This window comes from Palaemon carinicauda, chromosome 36 (genome assembly GCF_036898095.1).
Source record: "Palaemon carinicauda isolate YSFRI2023 chromosome 36, ASM3689809v2, whole genome shotgun sequence".
In the NCBI taxonomy this organism is placed as follows: Eukaryota; Metazoa; Arthropoda; class Malacostraca; order Decapoda; family Palaemonidae; genus Palaemon; species Palaemon carinicauda.
In genome coordinates, this window is record NC_090760.1 from 70,561,701 (window position 1) to 70,589,519 (window position 27,819).

The 27,819-nt window shown below is 36.6% G+C and overlaps 1 protein-coding gene across 1 annotated transcript in view; it reads left to right on the forward strand.

Moving 5' to 3' along the window:
* LOC137628890 (CKLF-like MARVEL transmembrane domain-containing protein 4) overlaps window positions 1-27,247 on the forward strand; it is a 72,217-nt gene extending 44,970 nt beyond the window's left edge. Inside the window, exons 2-4 of the mRNA XM_068360148.1 lie at window positions 11,925-12,092; window positions 16,200-16,322; window positions 24,618-27,247. Of these exons, the coding sequence (XP_068216249.1) occupies window positions 11,925-12,092; window positions 16,200-16,322; window positions 24,618-24,737 (411 nt within the window). The 3' untranslated portion in view covers window positions 24,738-27,247. The remainder of the gene's footprint in view (window positions 1-11,924; window positions 12,093-16,199; window positions 16,323-24,617) is intronic.
* Window positions 27,248-27,819: the final 572 nt, after the last annotated feature.

The window sequence follows — 27,819 nt, forward strand, 5'->3', positions numbered from 1 at the left end:
TCCAGGTGTCCTTGATGAAGAGGAGTAAAGAGTTTATTCTCAGGGACCTTGATAAAGAGGAGTATAGAGGTTATTCTCAGTGACCTTGATAAAGAGTAAAGAATTTATTCTCTGACCTTGATAAAGAGGAGTCAAGAATTATTTCTCAGTGACCTTGATGAAGAGAGAATTAAGATCTCATGGATCTTGATGACCTTAATCAATAAAAAATATCATCTTAACTGACCTTAATGAAGATAGATGGAGATCTCCTTGAGTGACCTTGAAGAATAAATATCAAGGTCTACCTTGATGGAGAAGAATGAGGGCCATCTCCCCCCCCCTCAAGGTCTTGTAGTCTTTGCCCTTACCATTAAGGGCGGGGCAACGCGCGCCCTCAAGATATGGACCCAGGCCAAAATACACGCCCACTTTGGATTCGTGGGCGGGGCGTGGGGGAGATTCAAGACTCAGAAGTTGTATCACGAGAGAGAGAGAGAGAGAGAGAGAGAGAGAGAGAGAGTGCAAATATGTACTAGATATATTTTATATACTGTATGAATGTAAGATTCATGCAAAAATAGATATATCTATCTATTTATCTATCTGTATATATATATATAATATATAAGAGAGAGAGAGAAGAGAGAGAGAGAGAGAGAGAGTTGCCTTGCTTTTGGGTACACTTGGGCACGCTGTTCTGTATTGTGTCTCTTCCTCTTGTTTTAAAATTATTATAGTTTATATAGGAGAGATTTATTTTAATGTTACTCTTCTTAAAAATTTTATTTTTCCTTGTTTCCTTTCCTCACTGGGCTGTTTTCATTTTTGGAACCACTGAGCTTATAGCTTCCTGCTTTTCCAACTAGGGTTGTAGCTTAGCAAGTAATAATAATAATAATAATAATAATAATAATCATCATCATCAGTCGTTGCTAGTCCACTGCAGAACAAATGCCTCAGACATGTCCTTCCACTTGCGCCTGTTTATGGTCTTTCTATGCCAGTTCACACCCGCAAACTTTCTTAGGTCGTCAATCCATCGCCTTCTCTTCCTTCCCATGCTTCTTTTGCAATCTCTAGGGACCCATTCTGTTATTCTTAATGTCCATCTATTGTATGTCATTCTCATTATATGTACTGCCCATGTCCATTTCTTTTTCTTACATGTTAGACTATCCTTTACTTTAGTTTGCTCTCGTATCCATGTTGCAATTTTTCTGTCTCTTAGTGTTATTCCCATCATATCCTTTCCCTAGCTCTTTGAGTTGTAACTAGCTTATGCTCTAAGCCTTTAGTAAGGCTCCAAGGTTTTTATGCATAATTTAAATCTGGTAGAACCATCTCATTAAATACTTTTCATTTTAGAGAAAGTGACCTTTTACTTTTCATAATCTCATTTTGTTTTCCAATAGATTTCCATCCCATGCTTATCCTTCTTTTAATTTTGGTCTCGTGTCCATGACTCTTATTAATTGTATCTCTGGATTTCCATTGAACATTATATTAGCTTTACTCGTATTCATTTTCAATTCTAAATTTCTGCTTTCTCAGTTTCATATCTTCTCCCTGTCTAACTCCTTTTTCAATCAGAATTGTCTCACTATCTTTATGTAGTTTTAGGATGGCTGTACTTCCTATATAGATATCTTAAAGTGTTCGAACCGAAGATTCTCCTATTCCTTGTTTTTGGAGGGCTTTCATTACTGCTGAACTTTTGACAGAATCAAAAGTTTTCTCATAGTCTATAACTGCGATGCTTAATGGTTTGTCCTACTCTGTTGATTTTTCCATTACCTGGTTAATTACATGGATATGGTTAGTTGTTGAATACCCACTTCTAAAGCTTGCCTGCTCTCTTGCTTGGTTAAAGTCTTGCTGTCTTTCTATTCAGCTTATACACACACACCATCACACACACACACACACATATATATATATGTATATATATATATGTATACATGATATAGGCTATATATATATATATATATATATACATGAATATAGGCTATATATATATATATATATATACATGAATATAGGCTATATATACATGAATATAGGCTATATATATATATATATATATATGATTAAAATGACTCGATATAACCATTAAGAATATTTATCAAAATATAACATAATACGTATTAACTAACTTAATTAATTACAATGACTACATTTTACGTACACATATACATCCAGACATACATGAATGAATGAATGGACACATTCATTCATATTCTTTACATATTCTCCTCTGTCCTCATACACCTGACAACACTGAGATTACTAAACTATTCCTCTTCACCCAAGGGGTTAACTACTGTACTGTAATTGTTCAGTGGCTACTTTCCTCTTGGTAAGGGTAGAAGAGACTCTTTGGCTATGGTAAGCAGCTCTTCTAGGAGGACACTCCAAAATCAAAAAAAAATATTCTCTAGTCTTAGGTAGTGCCATAGCCTCTGTACCATGGTCTTCCACTGTCTTGGGTTAGAGTTCTCTTGCTTGAGGGTACACTCAGTCACACTATTCTATCTTATTTCTCTTCTTTCTCTTGTTTTGTTAAAGTTTATATATTTTATGTAGGAGATATTTATTTTAATGTTGTTACTCTTTTTGAAATATTTTATTTTTCCTTGTTTCCTTTCCTCACTGGGCTATTTTCCCTGTTGGAGCCCCTGTGCTTATAGGATCGTGCTTTTCAAACTAGGGTTGTAGCTTAGCAAGTAATAATAATAATAATAATAATAATAATAATAATAATAATAATAATAATAATAATAATTATAATACGAAATTTCTAAACATGATCTATAAAAGAATAGTAGATTTTGACGTCACTTTTGGTAAGCCTTCTTGCTCATGATTACTTGTTGAAGGTCCGTAACTATGTTAGGCAGCTTAATAAAGGTTAGAGAGAGAGAGAGAGAGAGAGAGAGAGAGAGAGAGAGAGAGAGAGAGAGATCTGTTTTTATGTTGTTACTGTCCTTAATATATTTTATTGTAATTGTTCATTACTTCTCATACAGTTTATTTATATCCTTGTTTCCTATAATAATAATAATAATAATAATAATAATAATAATAATAATAATAATAATAATAATAATAGTAATAATAACAATAATAATAATAATAATAAGAAAAGCACCTTGAGAGTGCAGACCTCCGCCACGGCAGCTTCAATTTAGATCCTAGGCGTATTTAAAGTCTGTGATAACAACCATGAGCAACCTTTGGGGTTGAGGTTAGGATTAATTCGGTCGACCTTTTGCTTGACCTTGACCTTTGACCTTTGACCTTCAAAATTGAATCACTTCCACGTCACAACATATCAATCAATCCCTGAAAGTTTCACTACTCTGTGAGTAAAATTGTGAACCAGGAAGTTGTTCACAAACAAACAAACAAACAGGGAGAAAAGGTAATAATAATAATAATAATAATAATAATAATAATAATAATAATAATAATAATAATAATAATAATAATAACAGCATCTAACTCTAAGGCAGGGGAATGCATGAGAAGCTGAACAGTCAAATAGATTTCAACAAGCACCTGTGGAGTGAGGTTGCTGACCCTACACCCACACAACATTAGTGTTCAAATAGATATCCCGGCTGGTCACCCGTCCAAATACCGACCAAAGCCAGCAATGTTTAACGTCACAAATTTATTTTGATATATAAACTATCTTTCACATTTGCAGTATATTAGAGTCCTCTTGACATTCTAATCTTAAATAAATTTATTATAGTATATTCATCTACTTTTTTGGTAAGACCCGAGTTCAGATGTCCACACGAGACCTCCTATACCCTTTTATCATTAAGATTTATTCCTGATACAAGACGTGGTAGAGATGATTAACTTTATAGGTATTATGATTCAGGTTTGGGGATGGTTTTAAATTTGTAGAGAGAGAGAGAGAGAGAGAGAGAGAGAGAGAGAGAGAGAGAGAGAGAGAGAGAGAGAGAGAGAGAGGAGAAAATAACTGTAATTTTCCAGCATTTCGTGAGAGAGAGAGAGAGAGAGAGAGAGAGAGAGAGAGAGAGAGAGAGAGAGAGAGAGAGAGAGAGATCCCCTTTTTTTCTCTACCTCCCAATTCCAACCTCTATCTTCCTGGTTGGAAGAAAGCCATCATCAGCCGGTCCGACGGCATGTAAACCATGCTATCCAACAGCATTTTCAGCAAGGTCGAACATCTGCTCCGAAGCAACGGGATCTTGAACCCTCTGTGGGTGCCCCAGCCCGAGAGAGAGAGAGGTCCTTGCTCACTAGTGCCAGGGCGCAGAGAAAAGCCTTGGCATGACCTTGTAGCCTACATGTCAGAATGAGCATCATTTTGGGCATCTCGTGAGATGAATGGGCATCAACTCGGGGCATCTCTTGAATGGGGGGAAATGAGAGGTTCAATGTTACTTGATCTCTTTCGATTGGGGTTAATTCGCATAAGGGTCTAATGGAGGTAGGGGCAGGGGTCTGGGTATGTCTGGGGGGAGGTGTTGGGTATTGGAGGGTTTGGGGGAGAGTTGGGGGGGAGGATGGGTGTTGTTGCCATGGGGGCGTTACCAGATTTTCTTGTTCATCTTCGTCGAAGGATGATGCTAATAATAATAATAATAATAATAATAATAATAATAATAATATCAAAATGATGTAAGCTAATAAGAGGCAAGACATGAGCTAAAATAAATTAAAATAGAATATAAATTACAACAAGTGATAACTAGTTATTTGCAATACAAACAATTTTCTTATTTTCGTTTGTTCCACGTCAAAAGGAATATATTAGTTGCTTTTTGTATGTTCTGTTTTGCTTATTATTATTATTATTATTATTATTATTATTATTATTATTATTATTATTATCGGTAGTGGTAGTAGTAGTAGTAGTAGTAGTAGTAGTAGTAGTAGTATATATGTGTGTTTATTACATAACTTCTTTATAGGATTACATTGATTTGTGTATAGTTCATAAAGTAATAATATTCCTAGTAAAAATAGATATGATACAAAAACTTAGTTGAACATATGTAAATGTAATTTAAAGTCTTTTAACCCGAGAAATGCGGCAATGTCATTTTACTACAGTCCCGTGGTGCGGCTATCTTGACAAAAATACAATGTTTCAGAATCTAACCCATAACTATACCAATGTTTTTGTAATAACTTCGTGCATGTATCATCCAAATATTTTATCTTACATCTTGTTTGTTAATTTGTTATAAACCATCAAAGTTAATTTTAAAGCGCGACGTGGTATCTTACGTGAGGGCCAATGGGTGAGTCTGGATTGTCTTTCGTGGGTAGGGGGGATGGGTAGTATGATGGGTATCCCCCACGGTATCACGGGACTGTTTGCGCCCAGTAGAGGTTAGCGATTTTTATTTACTATATTCCGTACTATGTAATGAAGGTTTTAGGCTATTTTTAACAAATACCCTTTACTATATATTGAAAAGTGTCGTGATAAAAAAAAATACTTTATATTTTCAAGTCCTATGATATAGAATTGTATCTATTCCTGAAATAATAATGATAATTTTAGTTGATGTAGTCACATTTACAATTTACAAACACTTTATTTGCTTCATTTTTTTCCCTTTATCTATTCAAAAAGTGACTATTGTTACCATTGCAATTATTTTAAATCTGTTCAAAATAATATATCATATTTAGAGAGAATATATATTTTTACTTACAATTTTGATAAACCAATTTAGAATATTTGAAGGAACAAACCGATTAAAAGTAATGCAATATCATATTGTTTTACAAATATATATATTAGTTGTAACCTAAAATGTCATAATATTTAAAGTACATAAAGAGAGCAATAATTATATCATATTGAAAACATGATAATTATTATTGGAATCTTGTATAGAGAAACATAGTAACTAATAAACTCATGACCTGGCCTATGTGTTCAGACTAATTACAGTAGGTTTTTATGACATTTTTAAGCATTTGTATATAGTAATGCGTATATCAAAAGCATCACCGTATATCAAAATATACAGTATTTACGGTATATACAAAAGATATAGAAAATTACTATTGTGGATATACATAATGAAAACAGGCAATATAAAAAATTTCTTAAAAAGATTATTCTCCCCCCCCCCCCCTCTCTCTCTCTCTCTCTCTCTCTCTCTCTCTCTCTCTCTCTCTCTCTCTCTCTCTCTCAATATTTATTTTGGGTATGCCAGTGACGAAAGCAGTCGGTTGGACATGAAGGCACATTACATTACATAATAATAGTAACTCATAGTCCTTGTAAACAACCCTCCACTTACTTATAATAAAATTATACTTTGTAAATAAACACTAGCGGATATTCAAAACAAAAACATTCGGTATTGTTGTCGTTAATATAAAACTAGGCAACCGCCGTCCTGACGTAGGATTTGAGAGTTGCCACAGGTTTTATTTCCCTCCCTACACAATATATTACGATGTGATATCGTTGTGTGTATGTGTATGTATAATGTTATATGTTTTTTTTTTATCATTTATGTTTCTAATATGTTAATATCAAAACAGTTTTAACTGAAAATAATTACAATTCACCTTTTTCTCTTGCAAAAAAGTTAAAGTCCATATATGGAAAGGTTTTATATTATACATAATTATATAGGTAAAATAAAGTTATAAACATTAAAATTTCTACCAGTAATATTATTTTATCATAAGAAAATAGTAAAAGTCGAATAAGTTCACAAGGGAATTTGCAAGAAGAGATAGAAAATTGCGCTCTGAAGAGGCTTATAGCAGTCTCCCATACAGCCGCTCAAGAGGCTTGTAGCAGTTCTCGGGTTAATTAAGAATTATATAATATAATTTATAATATTTTACGGTTATTAGAGAGTAAGCCAAAATCTTTGCGTAATATGAGCAAGTCTTTCCCCCGGAAGTCTTTCGCTTTGAAAGAGTGTTACCAGATCAAACAGTCCAAGGCAGACAGTAGGCACAGGCAGAGAATGTATGACTTAGAACAGACACAGGTCAGAGTGCCGGCAGGTTTGCGTCTGGCAATAGTCCGACGCCTAGCTATAGTCCATTTCTTTTAGCGATGCATATTTGCACCGACTTGCAGCGGTGCCCTTTTAGCTCTGAAAAGTTTCTTGATTGCTGATTGGTTAGAATTATCTTGTCCAACCAATCAGCGATCCGGAAACTTTTCCGAGCTAATAGGGCACCGCTGCGAGTCTGTGCAAATATGCATCGCTAAAAGAAATGGACTATAGTGCCTCAACAAAGGGCACTTCGATGGTTTGGCCGTTGTTTCCTCGTCTGTGACGTCATCTATAATCGTGATCGTTACTCGTACAACAAAATTGGTAACAGTATTTGCCTGATGTACATTTGCCCCCTCGCGTGGAAGTGCCCTAAATTATAGTGGAATGCTAACCATTTCAAGGGGAATGAAAGGACTTTCACATCTCTCTCTCTCTCTCTCTCTCTCTCTCTCTCTCTCTCTCTCTCTCTGGGCCGTAGTCCCCCACTTCCAGATAGTGGGGGTTACTGGTTATTAAACCAGCAGTTGAAAAGGTATCAAGTACTCGAGACCTCTGTAGCAACTAAAAAAGTCTAAAAATGGTCCCATTGACTCCCACTAAGCAAGATGAGAGGGACTCGGTTTAAACGTTGCTCATGAATGGCAGAAGCAAGGGACAGAGAATGGCCATATGTAGGTAGTAAATTGGCCAGGGCACCAGCCATCCGTTGAGATACTACCGCAAGAGAGTTATGGGGTCTTTTGACTGGCCAGACAGTATTACATTGGATCCATCTCTCTGGTTACGGTTCATTTTCCTTTTGCCTACATATACACCGAATAGTCTGGCCTATACTTTACATATTCTCCTGTCCTTATACACCTGACAACACTGATATTACCAAACAGTTTTATTCACCCAAGGGGTTAACTACTGTACTGTAATTGTTCAGTGGCCACTTTCCTCTTGGTAAGGGTATAAGAGACTCTTCAGCTATGGTAAGCAGCTCTTCTAGGAGAAGGGCACTCCAAAATCAAACCATTGTTCTCTAGTCTTGGGTAGTGCCATAGCCTCTGTACCATGGTCTTCCACTGTCTTGGGTTAGAGTTCTCTTGCTTGAGGGTACACTCGGGCACACTATTCTATCTAATTTATCTTCCTCTTGTTTTGTTAAAGTTTTGATAGTTTATATAGGGAATGTTAATTGTAATGTTGTTACTGTTCTTAAAATAATTTATTTTCCTTTCTTTCCTTTCCTCACTGGGCTATATTCCTTGTTGGAGCCCATGGGCTTATAGCATCGTGCTTTTCCAACGAGGGTTGTAGCTTAGCAAGTAATAATAATAATAATAATATACGTATGGTCAGCGGTCAAGCCCCCTCTCCACCCAAGCTAGGCTCAGGGAGGGCTAGGAAATGGTAGCTGATGACTCTGCTGATAGACGTATACGCTCCCCCCCCCTCAAACCCACCATCCTTATCTCACAAGGATGGTGAGATTGCAGATGTTTCTAGAAACTATCGAGCTTGAGCGGGTCTCGAATCCCCGTCCAGTACATCACCAGGCTGGGACGTTTCCAGTAGGCTGATAAGACGCGCTTTCCATCCCTTTATGCTCTGTAATTTGGAACTCTTTTCCTGCTTCTGTTTTCCCTGAAGTCCCGAAATTATCCCAGTTTTTTAGTCTTATTTCGATTAGAAAAGGGGCTTTGAATTGCCCATTCCATCTGCCTCCTCCTCTTAAAACCGTGTGGATAATTGTCTACAGTGATCCACCCACAGAGGAACGTTGAACACCCAGTCATCATTTAAGATGGAAAAAGAAAAAGACTTATTCTTGCTCTGTTGATTTTTGAAGATTCTAATAAAAAGAACCCATGTTTTCATTACTTGAATGGGCTATGCTGTGTTCAACGTCAAGGGGCAGCAATGTAAGGGCTACATAAGCAGTCATGTTGTAATTGTAAGAACAGGGATGTTGGTCTTCAAAAATAAACAATCTTTAAACTACGTGAAGCGAACCTGTTGGAATCGCATGACCCTTTTATGCGGCCATGTTGCAGTTCGAAGATCAGCTATGTTGGGATTACAAATGGTTATGTTGCAACTCCATGAAGGGTTGCAAATAGCCATACAGTGTCTCCAAAATCATCCATGTTGGGCTAGAAAACAGCCATGTTGCAACTTTAAGATCAGCCATGATAGCCTTGCAAAACAACAATGTTACAATTTCAAAATCAGCCATGTTAGCCTTGCAAAACAGCAATGTTGCAACTCTAAGATTAGTCATGTTGGCCTTGCAAACAGCAATGTTGCAACTTTAAGATCAGCCATGTTGGGCTAGCAAACAGCCATGCTGTAACTTTAAGATCAGCCATGATAGCCTTGCAAAACAGCAATGTTACCATTCCAAAATCAGCTATGTTTGCCTTGCAAAACAGCAAAGTTACCATTCCAAAATCTGCTATGTTTGCCTTGCAAAACAGCAAAGTTACCATTCTAAAATCAGCTATGTTTGCCTTGCAAAACAGCAATGTTACAATTCCAAAATCAGCTATGTTTGCCTTGCAAACAGCAATGTTTCAAATGTTACATCAGCCATGTTGGCCTTGCAAAAAGCAATGTTGCAACTCTAATATCAGCCATGTTGGGCCAGCAAACAGCCATGCTGCAACTCCAATATCAGTCATGTCGGGCTAGCAAACATCCATTCATTGTCCAATTCACATTAAACTCTGTAGTACTCTCCCATCCTCTGTGATCCTTGAATAAGAATGTCTAATATCCACTATTGTGAAGCGAGAAGCTCTATCAACCCATTGAAAAGAAAGAGTAAAAAATATCTAATTCTAGGAGGTAGAAAGAACTCACCTTGGCGCCAAGAAACCAAATATTTACCGCTTCCCCAAATGCAATGAAACCCTTCTGGAGACTCCGACACCCTTTAGAGGACGGATTCTAACACCTGTGAGCTCTTGGCCACAGACTTTCCTGACCCAGATGGCCAATAACCTTTTCAAAGGGACGCAAAAAAAAGTAAAGTTTTGTCGTGTGTGAAAAATACCACACTCAGTGGTGCGTAGTCTCTCTGGATATATTGATTCTCGTTTCAAGGTACGGAATTAAGTAAACACTTTATTTTTCTTTTTTAAACAATATCTGACGTCTGACTCAAGTGTGGGAATAATAATGCCCGAAATATGCCGTCCAATAAATTAAATTTTTTTATGTTTGTGTTCATGTCTTTTTTTATCTTCTGACGCATCTAAAACTCACGGACATTAGTTGATATTTTGGGTCCACTTGAAGCACCTTCACTCCTTGTGGTATCTTTATCTTTATTTGTTCGTGTTCCTCTACTGCATACTCACGTTGCTTTCTTAATTTTCTCTCATTTACTATTCCAATCTTTCTCATTCTGAGATTTGGTTGATTGATGAGGATTATATATATATATATATATATATATATATATATATATATATATATATATATATATATATATATTGTGTGTGTATATATGTGTGCATGTATATATATAGTTTATATATGACATATCTGTTTTGACGTTACTGTTTTTAGAATGATTTATTGTTAATTTTTTCTCATCAATTATTTATTTCCTTATTTCATTTCCTCACTGGGCTATTTTCCCCTATTGGAGCCCTTGGTCTTATAGCATTTTGCTTTTCCAACTAGGGTTGTAGCTTGGCTAGCATTAATATATATATATATATATATATATATATATATATATATATGTGTGTATATATATCATACACAACCTATGTTGAATTCGATTAAATTTGAAATCATGGATATATCTACAAGATCGTATTGCTTTGTCCATCATATAAAATGCACCTTTTGGGCTAAGGTAGCCTAGTTAAGACTTCAAGATCCCACAGTTCGCCTCACGATAATGGCTAAATACTTTTCATTATTATCCACAACCTTACTGTCCTTGTGAGCGAAGAATGGGAATTAAGAGTGGGGCATAAATTCACCTGCTGGGACATCAGCTGCCCATGCCTGTTGCTCCCTGGTCCTAGCGTGGGTGTAGGGGGAACTAGGGCATTTACCTTTGCTAGTCATTAGTTACCTTTAAACATTTGGTCTGCTATATTGTTATCTATGTGAAGTGTTCTATAGTCAATTTTTTTTAATGAGGCGCATTTGCACTGACTCGCAGGGGTGTCCTTTTAGCTCGGAAAAGTTTCTTAATCGCTAATTGGTTAGACAAAATAATTTTAACCAACCAGCTAATAAGAAACTTTCCCGAGCTAATAGGGAACCCTGCGAGTCAGTGAATATGTGCCTCATTAAAAAAAGACTTAGTACAGGTGTCACTATGTTCACCATGTTTGGATGAACATCCTGTTATATTACAGTGATGTTCACTATAAATATTTACAGTGGTTATACTGCAGGACAGTTTATGGTGGCCTTATGCCAGCACTGGATATTTCCCCGTGTAGTAACCAACTGTCACCTGTTGAACAACATTAACGGGTTGGTTTTAGACTGAGCAAGATTGTTTCCAACACAAGCCCCTATGTCTGATAAGGTGATGAAGGGTATAAGAGACCTGATGTAGGCCAGAACACTCTTTCCAAGTCTTTGACTTCCACCCTTGCATAGATGTGCAAGTATTTACATAGGTAATAAAAGTATTTCTTCTGTTATATGTTGTATGCCTGTGTAAATACAGACATTTCTATAGTTATCTCCAGTTTCATTATACTGTTCAAATATTTTTCTTTCACCTGTAATCTCAATTTTTCCTCACAGATAACCAGCTTCCTGTTCTTTCACCAATAATCTCTGCTTTTCTTTACAGATAATCGGCTTCCTGTTCTTTCACCAATAATCTCAGTTTTTCCTCACAGATCACCAGCTTCCTATTCTTTCACCAATAATCTTCGCTTTTCCTTACAGATCATCGGCATCCTGTGCATGGCATGCGCTGCCCCCGCTTGGACGAGAGGCACGCACTGGTTCCTGTTCGTGGTGGTGACTGCGTTCGTCTCAACCTCCCTGTGGTGTTTCATTTATCTCCTGAACCTCAAAGGCGCCATCAACCTCCCCATCGACTGGCTACTGACCGTGAGTGAAATAAAATGGGACGAGAAATCTCTTAAACCTCTCTCAGAGGGACCTGATTATCCTGGGATTTTTTATATAGGAGTAGCCATGTAACCTCTTGAGGGGTTATCGGTGTCATGACTATAAAGTCAATTATTATTAAAAGTGGAAAATAACCTCATAACCTCATTTCAGAATTCAATTTGTGAGGTTACATCTTTGATTTTTGTTATGATCTGAACATAAGGACCTCTCTAATGCCTGATAGATTCTGAATATATTTCTTTGCAAAATAACTTTTCACTTAGAAATACCTTTATCATCTAAAGTAATTTTCAACTTATATCAAATTGATTAAAATGTAAATTTTATAGGCCTGATAATATTTTAGTTCTTGCCAGTATTATTTTCAAATGGTATATGTTCCCCCCCCCTTCCCCCACAGCTTTGAAATCCAATTGACATATATGGCTTAGCTTTGGAGTGTGTTGGCTTCGGAAATATGGATGAGTGATACCAGCGGTGCCATCACAATTCTTGCTCATTAAATTGGTTTAAGGCCAACACTGATCTCCCAACCAGAGGTCTGGGGAGAGCTATGCGAGACTAGTCCTACCGCCAGAACGTCGTTTCAAATTGCTTTTAAATTGCTAAATGAACTGCCTGGGTGTCAGTTTTCTGTATTAAACTGCCTATATGCACCCCTTGGCTTAAAGGCATAATCTGTAGCTACCTTTACACACCTCCCAGCTGTGTGCGTAGTTTATAACTGTCGATAGACAATGCACAACTGTGTGGTCTGTCTACAGCTGCCTGTACACACCTCCCACCTGTGTGATTGCACGCTATGCCTTTAGGTGTAGTGTACAATCAATCTGTGGGTGTAGTGTACAGTCAGGTGGTGATGTTAAATAAGCAAAACTAATCTAACTTCTGGTAGATGCATTCATTCAAATGGTACTGGTACCAAAATATTTGTCACTAAACAAGTTCTGGCGGTGGGAATAGACAACGGTTTTTTTTTTATGCTGGCATTTTGGTTCGCAAGTGGACAGGTTTCAGTCACCCAATGAAGATACTAAACAATTTGCCCAGATTTCAAATCGTCAACATTTTCCCACATTTTGACCTGACCCCAGTACTTTCCCTTGAAGAAATCATGTATATTACAACAGAAATCAAATGCTTTCATGGCTTTTCACCCTAAACCCAATTCCTTTAGAGCAAAGCATCATACCCTAGATGGCATATACACAAAGGAGTAGTTGGCAAGACAGAATTGCAGTTTTCATAATTGGATTTATTTAATGTAAGTTTGATGGAGCAAGAAGTTTGGAACATTGACTTTCATTCCTAGAATATCTTAAATAGTCTCGTGTTTGTTTTTGTTCATTTAGTTTTCATCCTCATGTCAAGCTTCATGTTATTGGAAATATAAAAGTTAATGTGACAAACTTCATTGCTTTCCCAGGTCAGGTTTAGATTTTAGACAACATAAATGGCTTTGGTACTGTGATCACTGCTATAAATTCCAAAATTTACGAGTTTCACATTTGTCAGCTTTAATGTTTATTTACTTGACACTTAAGGTATGCATGTCATGGTAAGCCCAAGTGTTTCATTGCTGTTATGCAAACAAATCTTGCTAGTAATCATGTTGTTTTGTTAAGCAGCAGTTTTGTAGTCTTCATGACCAAATTTCAACTGTGACATGAAATGTGCACCTCTGAATTTGTAAAGTAAGAAAGAATTGCTGAAAATACTTCAGGACATTCATACCTTTTGTGTTGCAAGCCTTTTGTGTTGGAAAATAGCAGATCAGTTTTTTATGAGGGTGAGAAAAGCAGACATTGATGAGATTGCTTCAAACGCGGTTTCCTGTAAAGTTGGTGAATTTTATTTTTCCCCAAAATGCAGTAGACAAGAGGCACAGCAAAGTTAATTTCCAAGTGGGTCACCAGAGTCAGTAGGTTTGGATGTTGCTTAACCATGATAAACTCACAGTTTGCATGTTCTGCTGTATTGGATGCATAATGCTGTGTTTTTAATTGATGAAGGTCAGCATTGAGCCTTGCCTTTGCCATCAGATGAAAACACAGGCCGCGTTGAGTGCAGAATGTTCATCCTAACTGCAAGCAAAGAAGGCTTGCCAGAGATGACATACCAGTCTTTGCTTTCCATATTTAATTATTTAATTACTTAAGTATACTAATATTTCCATAGCATTTCATGTATAACATTGTACATTCAATTAAGCGCATGATTTGAGTGTTTACTGCATATATATACATATTGTGCCTAACATTTACATCACTTGTGTTACATTTGTATATTTTAGAAAAACACATTGACTAATGAGTTTCTCCTTAGTGGATATTGATAATAATAATGATGATAAAAGTTCATCAAATGAGAAGGAAGATAAGATTGGTTATTTTACTTTAGTGGAGAATCCTATGAATTTCTAGTCAAGAACTGTAAAATCTCTTTGGAATTACAATTCCTTTATTTAGAAAATATAAAAGAATCTTTTAATCCTAAATTTCTTATTTCAGGATAGCCATAGTTAATATGATTACGTATAGATTATCGATTTTCTATCAACTTTATCTGAAGTTAATACCTTATTATTCTCTTTCCTATTACATCTAAGAGGCACAATGGATATTGCCACCAGCATATAATAATTCATATTATTGAAAAACCCTTCACCAAACTTATCTCTTGTTTTATCATCACTAAATCTGGTTAAGGCATTCTTTCTCCTGGGTTGCACCCAGCTTCAATATCAAACTCTGTTTAAGAATTATCTTCACAACTAATTTCTATGAAAAGAAAACTTGTCCATGTAGAGAGAAAATGGGAGATCTATTAGTGCAAAATTAATTAATAACTTTTCAAATCCATGTAAAAATTCCCTTAAGACTGACCCTAATGTACATAGCCATTCTATTTTCTATCTCTTACAATTCTTAATCCTTTTACTGCCAGTGGTGAATTCACCAAACCCTCTTATGTAAAAAAGTCTTTCAAGACCACACAAACTCTAGCTTGTTGATATTTATTGGAAAGCTCTTCTTCAGGCCTTTCCAACTTGCTATGGTTTGTGTGATTTTTAAAAGATGTCTCCCTTTTTCAAACTTTAACCAAGTAACCAATGGCACTGAAACGGTTAAGTGAATATAAACATTTCATATTTATCTAGTTTCTTTTAGCTGGAACATAACTAAATTAGTAGGTGATGGGATGTGTTAATATTACCCTCTTCAGAAGATATGTACCATGTTAGAATGTTGATTTTGTGATATTTTCCCCAGAGATATCTGTTGTCATTCATAAGACAAGGAGCATTAACCCTATTTTCTGAAGATGACTGAACAGTTTTTGAGTAGCCTAGCTAGCCAAGCTCTTAATGGTCCATTCGATACAGAAAAGAAGTAAATATTCAATTTATTATACAATGATTCCATGTTATTTTCCATACAATACGTTCAACAATCCTAAAGAATGTCAACATTAGTATTTCTTGGCATGAAGTAATATGTGGGTTGCATATTTTTCTGAGAGAGGAGATATCTTTTATGGGATTATTGAGAAAATAAAATTGGGTAATTTTAGATTTTAGTAAATTTCTCTCTTAAAATCAAGACAATATATTCAACAGGAAATCCCATGGGGTGAGGAGATTAACTTTTGATAAAGAATCTTCAAGATTAAACATCATACAATTGGTCCTAGTTGCACCGAACGAGCAGCGCCTTCTGTATTCATATCAGATAGTATGGGTGACATCATCTTCCTGCGGTTTCTGTCCGGGAAATCGATTCCAATATTTGATGATATGGATATAAGCTTGCGTAGATCAGTCTGGTACAACTCTGACCAGTTTGCACATGATTGTTATGCTATGTGCTTCTTTGCATGTGAATGGTGATTTATTAATATGTATCATGTTCTTAAAAACATATCTTGATTGTGCCATGAGATTTCCATGTGTTGTGTTTACCAAGTAAATCCTCACCCCTGTCTTTTTCTTCTTCTTCTCCCTCTTTAAGGCCAGAAAACAACCGTGCGGTTGATTCCGTGCCGCAGTATCGTGTGCTAATTATTCCTCCCTCTTGCTTGCAGGAACTCATTCTAACAGCTATCTTTGCGGTGCTTTACATAATAGCTAGCATTGTCCAGTTAATCTTCACAGTTACAAAGCCGAGGCCTCCGCATAAGCTAAAGCCCTTCTACATTTTATCAGGGGTAAGTATCGGCGTTCGCAGTGTGCCTCATGCTTCCTTGGTCCTCTTGTTCCTTCCTCTTCTTCTACGAAATCATTGGGAATAGGCAACTGACTGACAGACCTGCCACTTATGACAACCAATTGGCTGCTAATCCCGGGCCCTAGCTAGCTCGAGAGGGCTTATCTGTAGGTCTCTTGGATTCTGATTTTGATAGGTAACCCAAGTTCTGGGTCGTCCAGTACTTGAAGACTCCCCACCCGGCCCCCCATGCCAGAGTTGGCCCCTAGCGACATAACCCCTCCTTGCTTAGTCTCTCATGGCTACGAAGGACTACCACCTCTCTTTTTCAGGAGCTGCTCAATACCAGTATTACCACCCTGCTATATCTCATTGCCGTCATTGTGCAGTTTTGCAGTATCCATCTGGAACCAGAAAGAAACATCACAGCAGGGGTAAGACGGCCACCTCCCCAAAACCTCCAGAGGACTTAACCCCCAATGTTTAACCCCCCTTCTGTAGTGTTCTAACAGTTTCTAGCTAGTAACATCTTTTTCAACGGCCTTCCTGATTAATTCATTTCCAGTATTGTACAGGTACTCTGTTTTTTGTCCTGAAACCAAATCTAACCTAGAATTCACTATCTGACGTACAATCCCATTAGAGGCTGTTGTCTTTAGAACACTTGTTAAAGACCCAATTTATTTCCAGTACCGTACAGTCATTTTGTTTTTTGTCGTGTAAACTTCACTACCTGACGTACATTCCAATTAAGCGGCTGTTTTCTTTAGAATCTTTGTGAAAGGCCCAATTTATTTCCAGTACTCTACAGCTATTCTGTTTTTGTCCTGAAACCAGATCTAACCTAGAATTCACTACCTGACGTACATTCCATTTAGAGGCTCTTTAGAATCCTTGTGAAAGACCCAATTCATTTTCAGTGATGTACTTTCATTTTGTTTTTTGTCGTGTAAACTAAATCTAACCTTACTTCACTACCTGACGTACATTCCAATTAAGATGCTGTTTTCTTTAGAATCCTTGTGAAAGACTCACTTTATTTCCAGTACTCTACAGCTATTCTGTTTTTGTCCTGAAACCAAATCTAACCTAGAATTCACTACCTGACGTACAGTCTTTTCTTTAGAATACTTATGAAAGACCAATTCAAGTACTGTACAGTACAAATATTCTGTTTCTTATCCTGTAAAACAAGGCCGTTGTCTTTAGAACTCCAATGAAAGACCAGATAGTTATTAACAAGACAACTGAGTTTAGTCTTAGCTCTAATTGAATCAAGTAGTTTTTTGCAAGTTACCTTATGTGTCGGTTAGTTTTTTATCCAAAAATAATTACTTCTAGAATGACGAATGGACAGGCATTCATCAAACCTTTTGCTCTTTCCTAACCATTAGATATCTGGCTTAATATTCTAAATAATAGTTTGGTTGTTAATAAGAATAACTTATCATTAAAAGACCAGAAGCTTGAAAAGACACTTAGTAAAATTAAAGTAATGGAAACATTTTATGGTAATTTGACAGGAAATGGATGGTAAATATTGCTAAGACGTTATAATAGAATTTTTTCTTCAATCTTAATTCCAACTACCTAGATTTTGTATATGACTGAAGACAGTAATTGTAATATCGTTTCTATTTTTTACTACTATTTTAAAGTGTTACTTTTCATACCGACAAGTACGTATCTGCAATGTTTTCAAGACTCAAGATGATTTTGTCTTTAGTATAATACAATTTATCTAAAATACATTTATACAACTGCACTACTGTATTGTTTTTATGTATACTAACAAACTTTTTGTTAATAAATAATATTTTTTTTTTCATGATTTCACCGAATGATTGTCTCTGTAATCGTTAAAATTCTAGTGTTGACGAATTTTGAAGATCGTGAGAGAAAAGAGAGCAATGTTATAAAGACCTTTTATTATGAAATATCCATGTTGAAATAGCAATCCAAAGAAAAACAATGACTGACGTGGGGAAAACAAAGAATTACAGATACTGTATCACCTTTGTATCACAGTCATTCACTTTTGTGTTGTCTAGGCTAGTTAAGCCAACACCAATAAGCAAGGCGTTGAAAGACCAACGCGTAGAAGAGGGAATATCTGGTTAAGTTCTTTGCTCAAAATAATATTAGCATTCTGCAAAAATCATTATCCAGTTTAAGTCGACGGTAGACTTAAGCAGCTACCAAACCTAAGTTGAGAAAGCATGAATACAACTTTACCAGAAGCATTTTGCTTTCTATATTAAGTTTGTCTCCAAGTGGGTCCTGAAAAAACAAAAGGTTCAGTGGGGTTAGCATCCCCATTCGCCATTTAATATAGTCTCTAATCGAAAGGGTCTTCATAGAACAGATTAGTCTAACAATAACTAGCTAGTTCAAATAGAGCCCTCTGGCGAATCCACACCAATGCTTGTCCTAGTATCCGAATGATTGAAGACATTAAGGCCGGGAGCACACTAGTGACTCTGTGGCGCCACAAAGCCACAGCATCGTGTGGCGGGGATGTGGTCTCCCATAGGTTTCCATTGTTTTCAAGTTTTGCCGCGCAAACTAGCGACTGTGGCTCTCTGTCACTCATCCCCGCCACAGGCGTGGCGTGGCTTTAAAAACAATGGAAACCTATGGGACACCACATCCCCGCCACACGATGCTGTGGCTTTGTGGCGCCTGAGAGTCGCTAGTGTGCTCCCGGCCTAAGGCTTTCAAGAGGAAATTGAAGACTACTTCTTAATCTGTTGAGTCATTTGACAGACGATTTAACAGTAAATGAGCAATATTTGATATGAAATGTTGAATACTCTGAACGAACAAGATAAAACGACAGTGGAGGATCTTGTAGAGACTCGGGTTCCCTTGCTGTATAGGACCTGAACAACAGCCGTCAAAAGTATAAACTTTTTTCCACTTAACAGAAGTTTGATAAGCTCAGAACAAATTACCATCTACAGATTAACCTAGAAACTTTAAGATGACCTTTCAATTATCGACAATTATTTCAATATATTCAACTGTAATTTAAGTTTAAAACTGATCAGAACCTGTTGTCTGGAGCATTTCAAAGAACTAGAAAAATGTCAGAAAAGCCTTGAGAACCAAACAACTGTTGACTGGATAGTAAATAAAAAAAGTCATTACTCAGTAGAGAAATTTGTTTTCTTTTCGCACTGTACATGCAATTAAAGCCTAATTGATACTTAAATAGTACAGTAATGTTATATGAAGATGTACTCTGGCAAAAACATTCAAACAAAATGGGACGAGTAACATTTTGATGGACGTCTTGCATACTCAATACTGTTGAACAATTTTAGAGGTATTGTATATTGTCAGATGAGCGTGTAGAATAACGAAAACGAAGAACATTGCTTTTGATTTTAATAGAAATTGAAGGTCTACTTTTAAGAGACCTGACTGCAAAGTCATAGAAAAAAAGAAAGAAAGAAAGGAAACTAAATCTGCACAAGATTTGAGTTGCTTCATTTTAAAGCACTGAATTGAAACCTGTTTCTCATTGTTGCCTTGAGACTGATTCATTTGAGATGACCCATAATTATTATTATTATTACTTGCCAAGCTACAAATCTTGTTGGAAAAGCAGTATCCTATAAGTCCAGGGGCTCCAACAGGGAAAATAGCCCAGTGAGGAAAGGAAACAAGGAAAAATGAAATATTTTAAGAAGTGTAACAACAATAAAATAAATATCTCGTATATAAACTATAAACACTTTAAAAAATCAATAGGAAGAGAAGTATGATATATTAGTGTGCCCAAGTGTACCCTCAAGCAAGAGGACTCTTAACCCTAGACAGTGGAAGACCATGGTACAGAGGCTATGGCACTACCCAAGACTAGAGATCAATGGTTTGATTTTGGAGTGTCCTTCTGGAGAAGAGATTTGGTGGAAGAGGATGCCTTTGATAGTAGACATTGGAGAGGGTGCCTTAAGCAAACGCCTCCTTAATGTAGGGATAACGGTGGGGAAGGAAAGGATTCATTTGAGACTATCCTCTTAGATTCTTGGAATCGCAAATGAATATTTATCATGGGGATAAAATCCACAGGAAAGGGATAATTGTTGGAATTGATTCTACTCCTAATGCTACATTTATCTGGAAAAAAAAAAGGGAACAGTAAGGCCTTGTGGGACTTTGATGTTACTTGATGTTGCATTAGCAGGACCTTCTAGTAGCATTTATAGCCTCATACGACTTGCCCTAAAGCGGGGTTTACACGGTCGAACGGTTCGTCGAACCCGGTTATTGAACCTGCTTGTCAAGCGGTTCGAAGAGGTGGAGTTGGCCATAAATGCATAAGGCTTGTGGATAATGAAGCCCCGCCCACAAAAGTCAGGCTAGAACAGACTTTCTTCGAACCGTTTGATGATCGTCTTCACAACCAAATATCCCGTTCACACGTTCGAACATCACTTCAAACACGTGTCTGTCGAACCGTGTTCGACGTACCGTTTGGCCGTGTAAACCGGGCTTAAGGCGGGTTTACACGGTCGAACGCTTCATCGAACGAGGTTCGACATACAAGTGTTTGAAGTGATGTTTGAACGTGTGAACGAGGTATTTGGTTGTCAAACACGTTCATCGAACGGTTCGAAGAAAGTCTGTACTCGCCTGACTTTTGTGGGCGGGGCTTCATTGTCCACAAGTCTTATGCCTTTGTGGCTGACTCCACCTCTTCGAACCGTTAGAACAGCAGGTTCGACAAGCGGATTCAATGAATCATTCGACCGTGTAAACCCGCTTTTAAGGATTTGATCGCAATTGAAGGCAAACTGAATTTATTTAAGACAAAAAAGTATTCGTAGATGCAATTGGGATACTTTATAAGGCAGTGGTTCTCAACCTTATCTGCCCCCATGCAACCCTTTCACCAAACCTCCATTACAAGATTGTCTGCCTCATAAATTTAATTCTAGATATGCATATTATTATTATTATTATTATTATTATTATTATTATTATTATTATTATTATTACTTGGTAAGCTACAACCCTAGTTGGCCCTGGTAAGCTTAAAGGGCAATAAAAAAATCAGCATTCTAATAGCAAGGATTTCCCAATCTGTGGTCCTAGTCTCCTTCCCTTAAAACCTGAAGGGGGAAATTACCCCTGGTTGAGAACCCCTGGCATAGAGCCTTTTTTATTGCCTACAGTCTTCCAAACAAGACTCAGTATAGGCAGTACCCCCATTGAAAGACACCCAATGCCTTGGGAGCCCTTTTTATGTCAACCATTTCGTCAGATTCCAATCAGCCATCGTGAAATTCTGGATACATTTTAATGAAATTACCGTAGTCACATTTCACTTTAAAGTACTCTACGTTGTTAGAGGATATTGAAGAATCTACTTGGCTATTCACTGAAACTCTTTAAACAGTGTGTGTTAAGTACACTTCTCCTTTCCAGTTTTATCCCTATTCTGGGTTACGGAAATAGAAGGAAATGGCCCACAGCCTTATATCAGAGAGATAGATCTGGATGAGACAGCCCTTGTAATGAAGACAAGATTAAATATGCTCAATTTAAATGCAAATTTCAGGGGAAAATATGCAGATAATTTGTGTGACCTGTGAAAAAATGAAGAATATACTATTGAACATTTATTTTCATGCCCAAAACTAGGACAGTTGATAAGACTAGACATAAGTATAGGTATATTGCAAAATCCTAGCAGGGATCAGGTTGCATACATAAGTAGAGCAATGCGTACGAAAGAAGAAATTAAAAAATCCAAACTGACCACAATAGGTTGCCAAAACTGATGATAACAAGGTGTTATCCTATCTGTTTTCAAGGTAGAATGGGACAAAAGTAAAGATTGAGAATTTCATTATTAATTTATTTATGGTACAGGTAAAATAAGCTTAATTGCAATGATAAGAATAAGCTTAGAAGCTTTGGACCTATCTATAAGGCGATAGAGTGCCCGCAAACTTATTTTGCGTAGTGAGCACTTAGGAACCAGGAACCAGGCATTTTAATGTCTTTTTCATTTTACTTCTCTGTCCTGTGTCATATCCTCCCATACTCCTTTCTCCCTCATATCATCTCCAATGCAAATTTTACACCTACTAAGACTTATTATTGTATGAAAATCAAGTACATTGCAAATTGTATCAAATAACTTGAGTACATTACACCAATCCTTGAACATGAGAGAAATACCTTGTACTGCTATGCAATCAAAGCTTGTTATTATCCCTAGATGAATTTGTCTTTGAAATTTGCATTGTCTATGAAACATTCTCCAACAGAGTTAGTAGACTTGAGAACAAATGGGAGGACAGGATTAGAAATGAAAGTATAAGAGAGTTTACTTGAGTGCAATTTGTGGAAGACATCATGGTGAGGAGTAGATGGAGATGGTTTGGACATGCTCTTTTCGCTCCCCGAGAGAGATTAGTTCACCAAAAGTTTAACTGGGCTCCACAAGGTACTAGAAGAGGTGAAAGATTAGGGCCTACATGGCTGAGGACTATGAAGCGTGAAGTACAAGATGATGAATGGAGAAGTATTGAATTAAAAGCTCAAGATAGAGGTGACTGGTGAAATCTAACCAAGGCCCTTTACGTCAATAGGCGTAGGAAGAGATGATGATGATGATGGTGATGAAATTTGAGATATGAGATAATCCAGAGATAATGGCATAAGTCTAAAGGGGTGCATCACCATATGACATGGGATTATGAGACATGACACTATCAAATGGTCATAAGATTACCAGCATAGTTTAGGCCAGTTCTTCGATAACCGAGAAAATCCGAGGTTATAAATTCCACAAGGCTCGTCACCATGACAGGGTATTTAAGAGAGAATTTGCTCCTCTGATAAATCATGAAATAAAGGGCTGTAGAAAAAAGAAAAAAAAAAGTCTGTACCATTATTCTGTACAAATATTCTGAGTTTAAATTGATAGTTTACTTAGAGTGTACAGTATACAAACGACAAACACAGAAAATTAGAAATAGTCCCTCAAATTTCAAGATAACTCGGGAATCTGACCATAAAATAAGGACTCTCTCGCCCACAAATCCAATCCTTCGAGACAATGTTAACTCTATTTGGGGAAGGATAGCCTTGGCTTGTTTTAAACATGTCCCTGTTTTATACACGATATCTCTCGGGATATTCACTCCAGGGTAAAGAACCTTGTGATACTTCTTAGGTTAAATTCTCTGGTATATCACTCTCAGAAATATCCCAAGTAGAAGCTGCCTTTGAGGAACTTCCATCAGGACGACATGGTTTGAGCCCAAAAAATAAGATAGACTCCGCAGTATGGCTTATACTTGAACATTCAATTACCCTACTGCTAAGATGAGTTTCTGTACAATCTTTAATTAAACGTCATTCTATATAACCTAAAAAACAGTAAGAATGAACCAGATAAGTAAATAAATCTTTAAATTTGGGTCTGTTCAATGGAGTATTACCCATTGAAGTCTTTTTATACATTTACTAACATTTATTTTTCTATAATGATATATATTTTGTAATGAATTTAAATGTCATACGCTAAAGTAGTTCACAGTTTGTTACTATTATACTTTGTATACGCACTTTAGATATAAATAAGATTTTTTTGAAGACTACCATGATAGGAAGATTAGCGTACATGATGTATTTTTACTATTTTTCTTCTTTTTGGAGTTTGCTTTATGAGATTATAGTACACATTAAAGTTTATAATTCAGTTTCGATTTGTTTTTATAAATTTTATTTTAAATAGAATGCAGTGGATTCACATTCTAATACAGCAATGTATATGCATTGTTGATGTACAGTTTTTGTTGAATAGTACAGTACACTCCTGTAAAAAAATTTCAGATCATACAGTAAAGTAACCCTGTGTTTGTTGTGTATGATTAAGAAACAGTTGGAAAGGTGCTTAAACCTTAATAGCTATGTATGTTTTAATTTTGTGTTTTATGTACAATTGGACATGAATTCCTGACATAACCAGCTCTGAGGAAGGGCACCCTGTCACACCCCTACTCTGCGACGACTAAATAAACATTTCGTGAAGGGAGAGATGGTGGGAGAGGCTACACACAGGAGCTCGCCGCACAGTAAAAACGTGACAGGGTGCGCTTTCCCAGAATGAGGTGTACCAGGAATTTCTGTGGACAACGTATTTTATTGTACAGACCTGGTGTTGTCAAAATGCAGTAGTAAATTAACTTTAATCTTCTATCAATATAGATTCAACATCTTTAGGTTTTCAGTACCCATCAATCGTGTTCTAACTCGTACCCCGTGATTACAGGTCTTCGGTGTTTTCAACATGCTGGCATACGCCATCGGATCCTTCTACCTCTACCGCGACTGGAAGGACTCCCATCCCCATTCCTCCTTCTCTGGATCTGTGCTGAAGCGAAATCCATAAGCCCCTGGAAGAGGTGGTCCTTGCCTTAACGATAACAAGCCGATAAGTCTGTGTTCGCTTTACAGAGCAGATTTAGAGAACATGGGGACTCTGTTCATCTACTGGCAAGCATATTAATCCATCTACTGTAATATTGTTTTACTTACAACTACTGTAATCTACTCCATAAAGTCTCAACGTCCTTCATAAATGTCTATGATCAGGATTCTTTACAAATTAAGATTGTATAAAAGATAATGTTTATGATAAAGTGGAAGTTATTTCTATGTTACTGAGAAGATTTCCAGCCACTAGCTCAAACCATTCTTTAGCCAAAGCCATCTGAGAGCTCAAATTTCTGTAAGTGCCTTTGTCTTGTCTTTTTCACAATTCAGGAAATTTAGATTGCCTTACCATCATAGTACAAGCTTACTTCATAAGTATAATAATGATGCCTTCAAGATTTTATACCGGTTATTTTGAGTAAAATGTCTAAGCCTTGTTGCAACTGTTCGGCCTTTTTCTAGATTTTATACCGGTTATTTTGAGTAAAATCTCTACGCACTAGTCGCAAATGTACAGTATGGCCTCTTTATAGATTTTGTACTGGTTATTTCGTGTAAAATGTCTATGCACTAGTCGCAAATGTACGGCCTCTTCCTAGATTTTATACTGGTTATTTCAAGTAAAATGTCTATGCACTAGTCGCAAATTTATGCCCTCTTTCTAGATTTTATACCGGTTATTTCAAGTAAAATGTCTATGCACTAGTCGCAAATGTACGGCCTCTTTCTGGCCAGTTATAAAAAAGTTTATTAGAGTTCTAGATAGCTTTGGAAGATTCAGATCTTTATATATGAAAGACTTATTTTGTAACACAGTGAGGAGGAAAAGATGTCTGACTCAAAACCTGTATATTACAGGGTTTGGCATTGACATTTTTCCATTTAGACTAACGATAGTTATAGTCAGACTATTGTATGACCTGTTGATATAGGCTTTAATGTATAGTATGTTTATAGAAAAAACATTTTATAATATCTTTTTTTATGAGATGCTTTAGACAACACATACAATCTAGCATAAGATACACATATACAGTTTTACACTTGGTAAGAAGAAAAAAAATGCAGATTGGTGATGCGTTCAAATCTTGACAGGATGTGATCAGGTCAGTTCTTGTTCTACTAACGTCTAACATAATTATACCCAGATCTCTATCTGTTTTCAGCAAGTAAGCATTTTGAATTTTGAGTATTTTGGCACGATATTTTTTTATATGATAGCGATGTCATACAAATTTTACGTAACATTTTCAATACGATGAACTGGTTAAACATACAGTATATATTAAACCATAGCTGTACAGTCGTATAAATGTAAAAAGAAAAGAGGAAATGTAAGCATATATTAGAATGCATATAGCTTTTCATTACTTCAGTATGCATTAGTGTGGGATGCAGCTATGAAAAAGTTTTTATCTTGAATAAGATTGTTTAAACTGTTTTAGCTTAGTTGATTACGGACCAGGAACATCACTACCATATTCTGTGTAGTCTTCAACTTCATTTTATAGGTTAGATAAATAAACAACTGCCATGTAAAGTACGATTGTTTTCCAGCAATAGTTTCAGGACGTCCTTTATAACTCGTGTGTCGCTCGGCTTCAGGTGTACATTGAAATCTGCGCACTTTATTGATTCTGCCAATACTTTTCCATCCCTGGAATTGTCAATTTATGTAAGATTTTTTTTTATTTTATCCTGTGTAAATGAGATATGTGCAAGACGAGTTCAATATTCGTAAAAACCTAGAAAAATGGCAAAGAATTGTGATTATAAAGGAAGCTGACAAAGCACCATCTCTCATTTTTATAGTTGAATGGACCATACCTGAAGCTGTTTGTAAAATGCTAAAATAAGATGAAATGCAGTAACCAGACCCATCTTTGTAAGACATGTTTTGAAGTTATCTGTGTAACCTTGACTCAGCCCCTTTCATATTTCATTATTTTATATATTGTAGTGATTGACTCTGGTGAATTATGTTTTTATTTAACATTAGCAGCTCTTAGAATCATAATGCTATAAGATATGGGAAATTTATAAAAGTACCGTGCAGACGTTCATGTAAGGTGGCCGAATCAAAGTTAAGGGTACGAAAATAATGCAGCAAAACTGAAAAGAAAGTCTTGCAAAAGGTGGACACCCCTTCTCTCGCTAGTTTGTTGAACCCCATATTGTGTTTGTCTCCCTTGTAAATATTTTCTCTGTTTCTGATATCCCAAACAAAAGGACCTTTACATTTTCAGATAACCTAAAACCAAAATGTTTCTGTTCTCAACGATGTCTTTGTGAAATCGAAATTTTTTGAGTAGTCAAATTGTTTTCTGCTAAATTCAAATGTCAAAGGTCGGAAAATGTAATAAGCACGGATAGTTTTGTTGTAATAATTTGTGCTTGTAAAAATAATCTTACTGAATTACCTGTGTTCAATGCTTGACGATGGTTAATAAAAAGAATTTTTTTAAAGGTATATTTATTATTTCTCCAAGAAAAAGTTCTTTATATTTGTCAAGGGTACATTATATGGTCATTTCCATACATGTTGTGAATACATACATACATATACCAAGGCACTTCCCCCAATTTTGGGGGGTAGCCGACATCAAACAAATTAAACAAAAAAGGGGACCTCTCCTCTCTACGTTCCTCCCATCCTGACAAAGGACTCAACCGAGTTCGGCTGGTACTGCTAGGGTGCCACAGCCCACCCTCCCCCGTTATCCACCACAGATGAAGCTTCATAATGCCGAATCCCCTACTGCTGCTACCTCCGCAGTCATCGAAGGCACCGGAGGAAGCAGCAGGGCCTACCGGAACTGCGTCACAATCGCTCGCCATTCATTCCTATTTCTAGCACGCTCTCTTGCCTCTCTCACATCTATCCTCCTATCACCCAGAGCTTTCTTCACTCCATCCATCCACCCAAACCTTAGCCTTCCTCTTGTACTTCTCCCATCAACTCTTGCATTCATCACCTTCTTTAGCAGACAGCCATTTTCCATTCTCTCAACATGGCCAAACCACCTCAACACATTCAT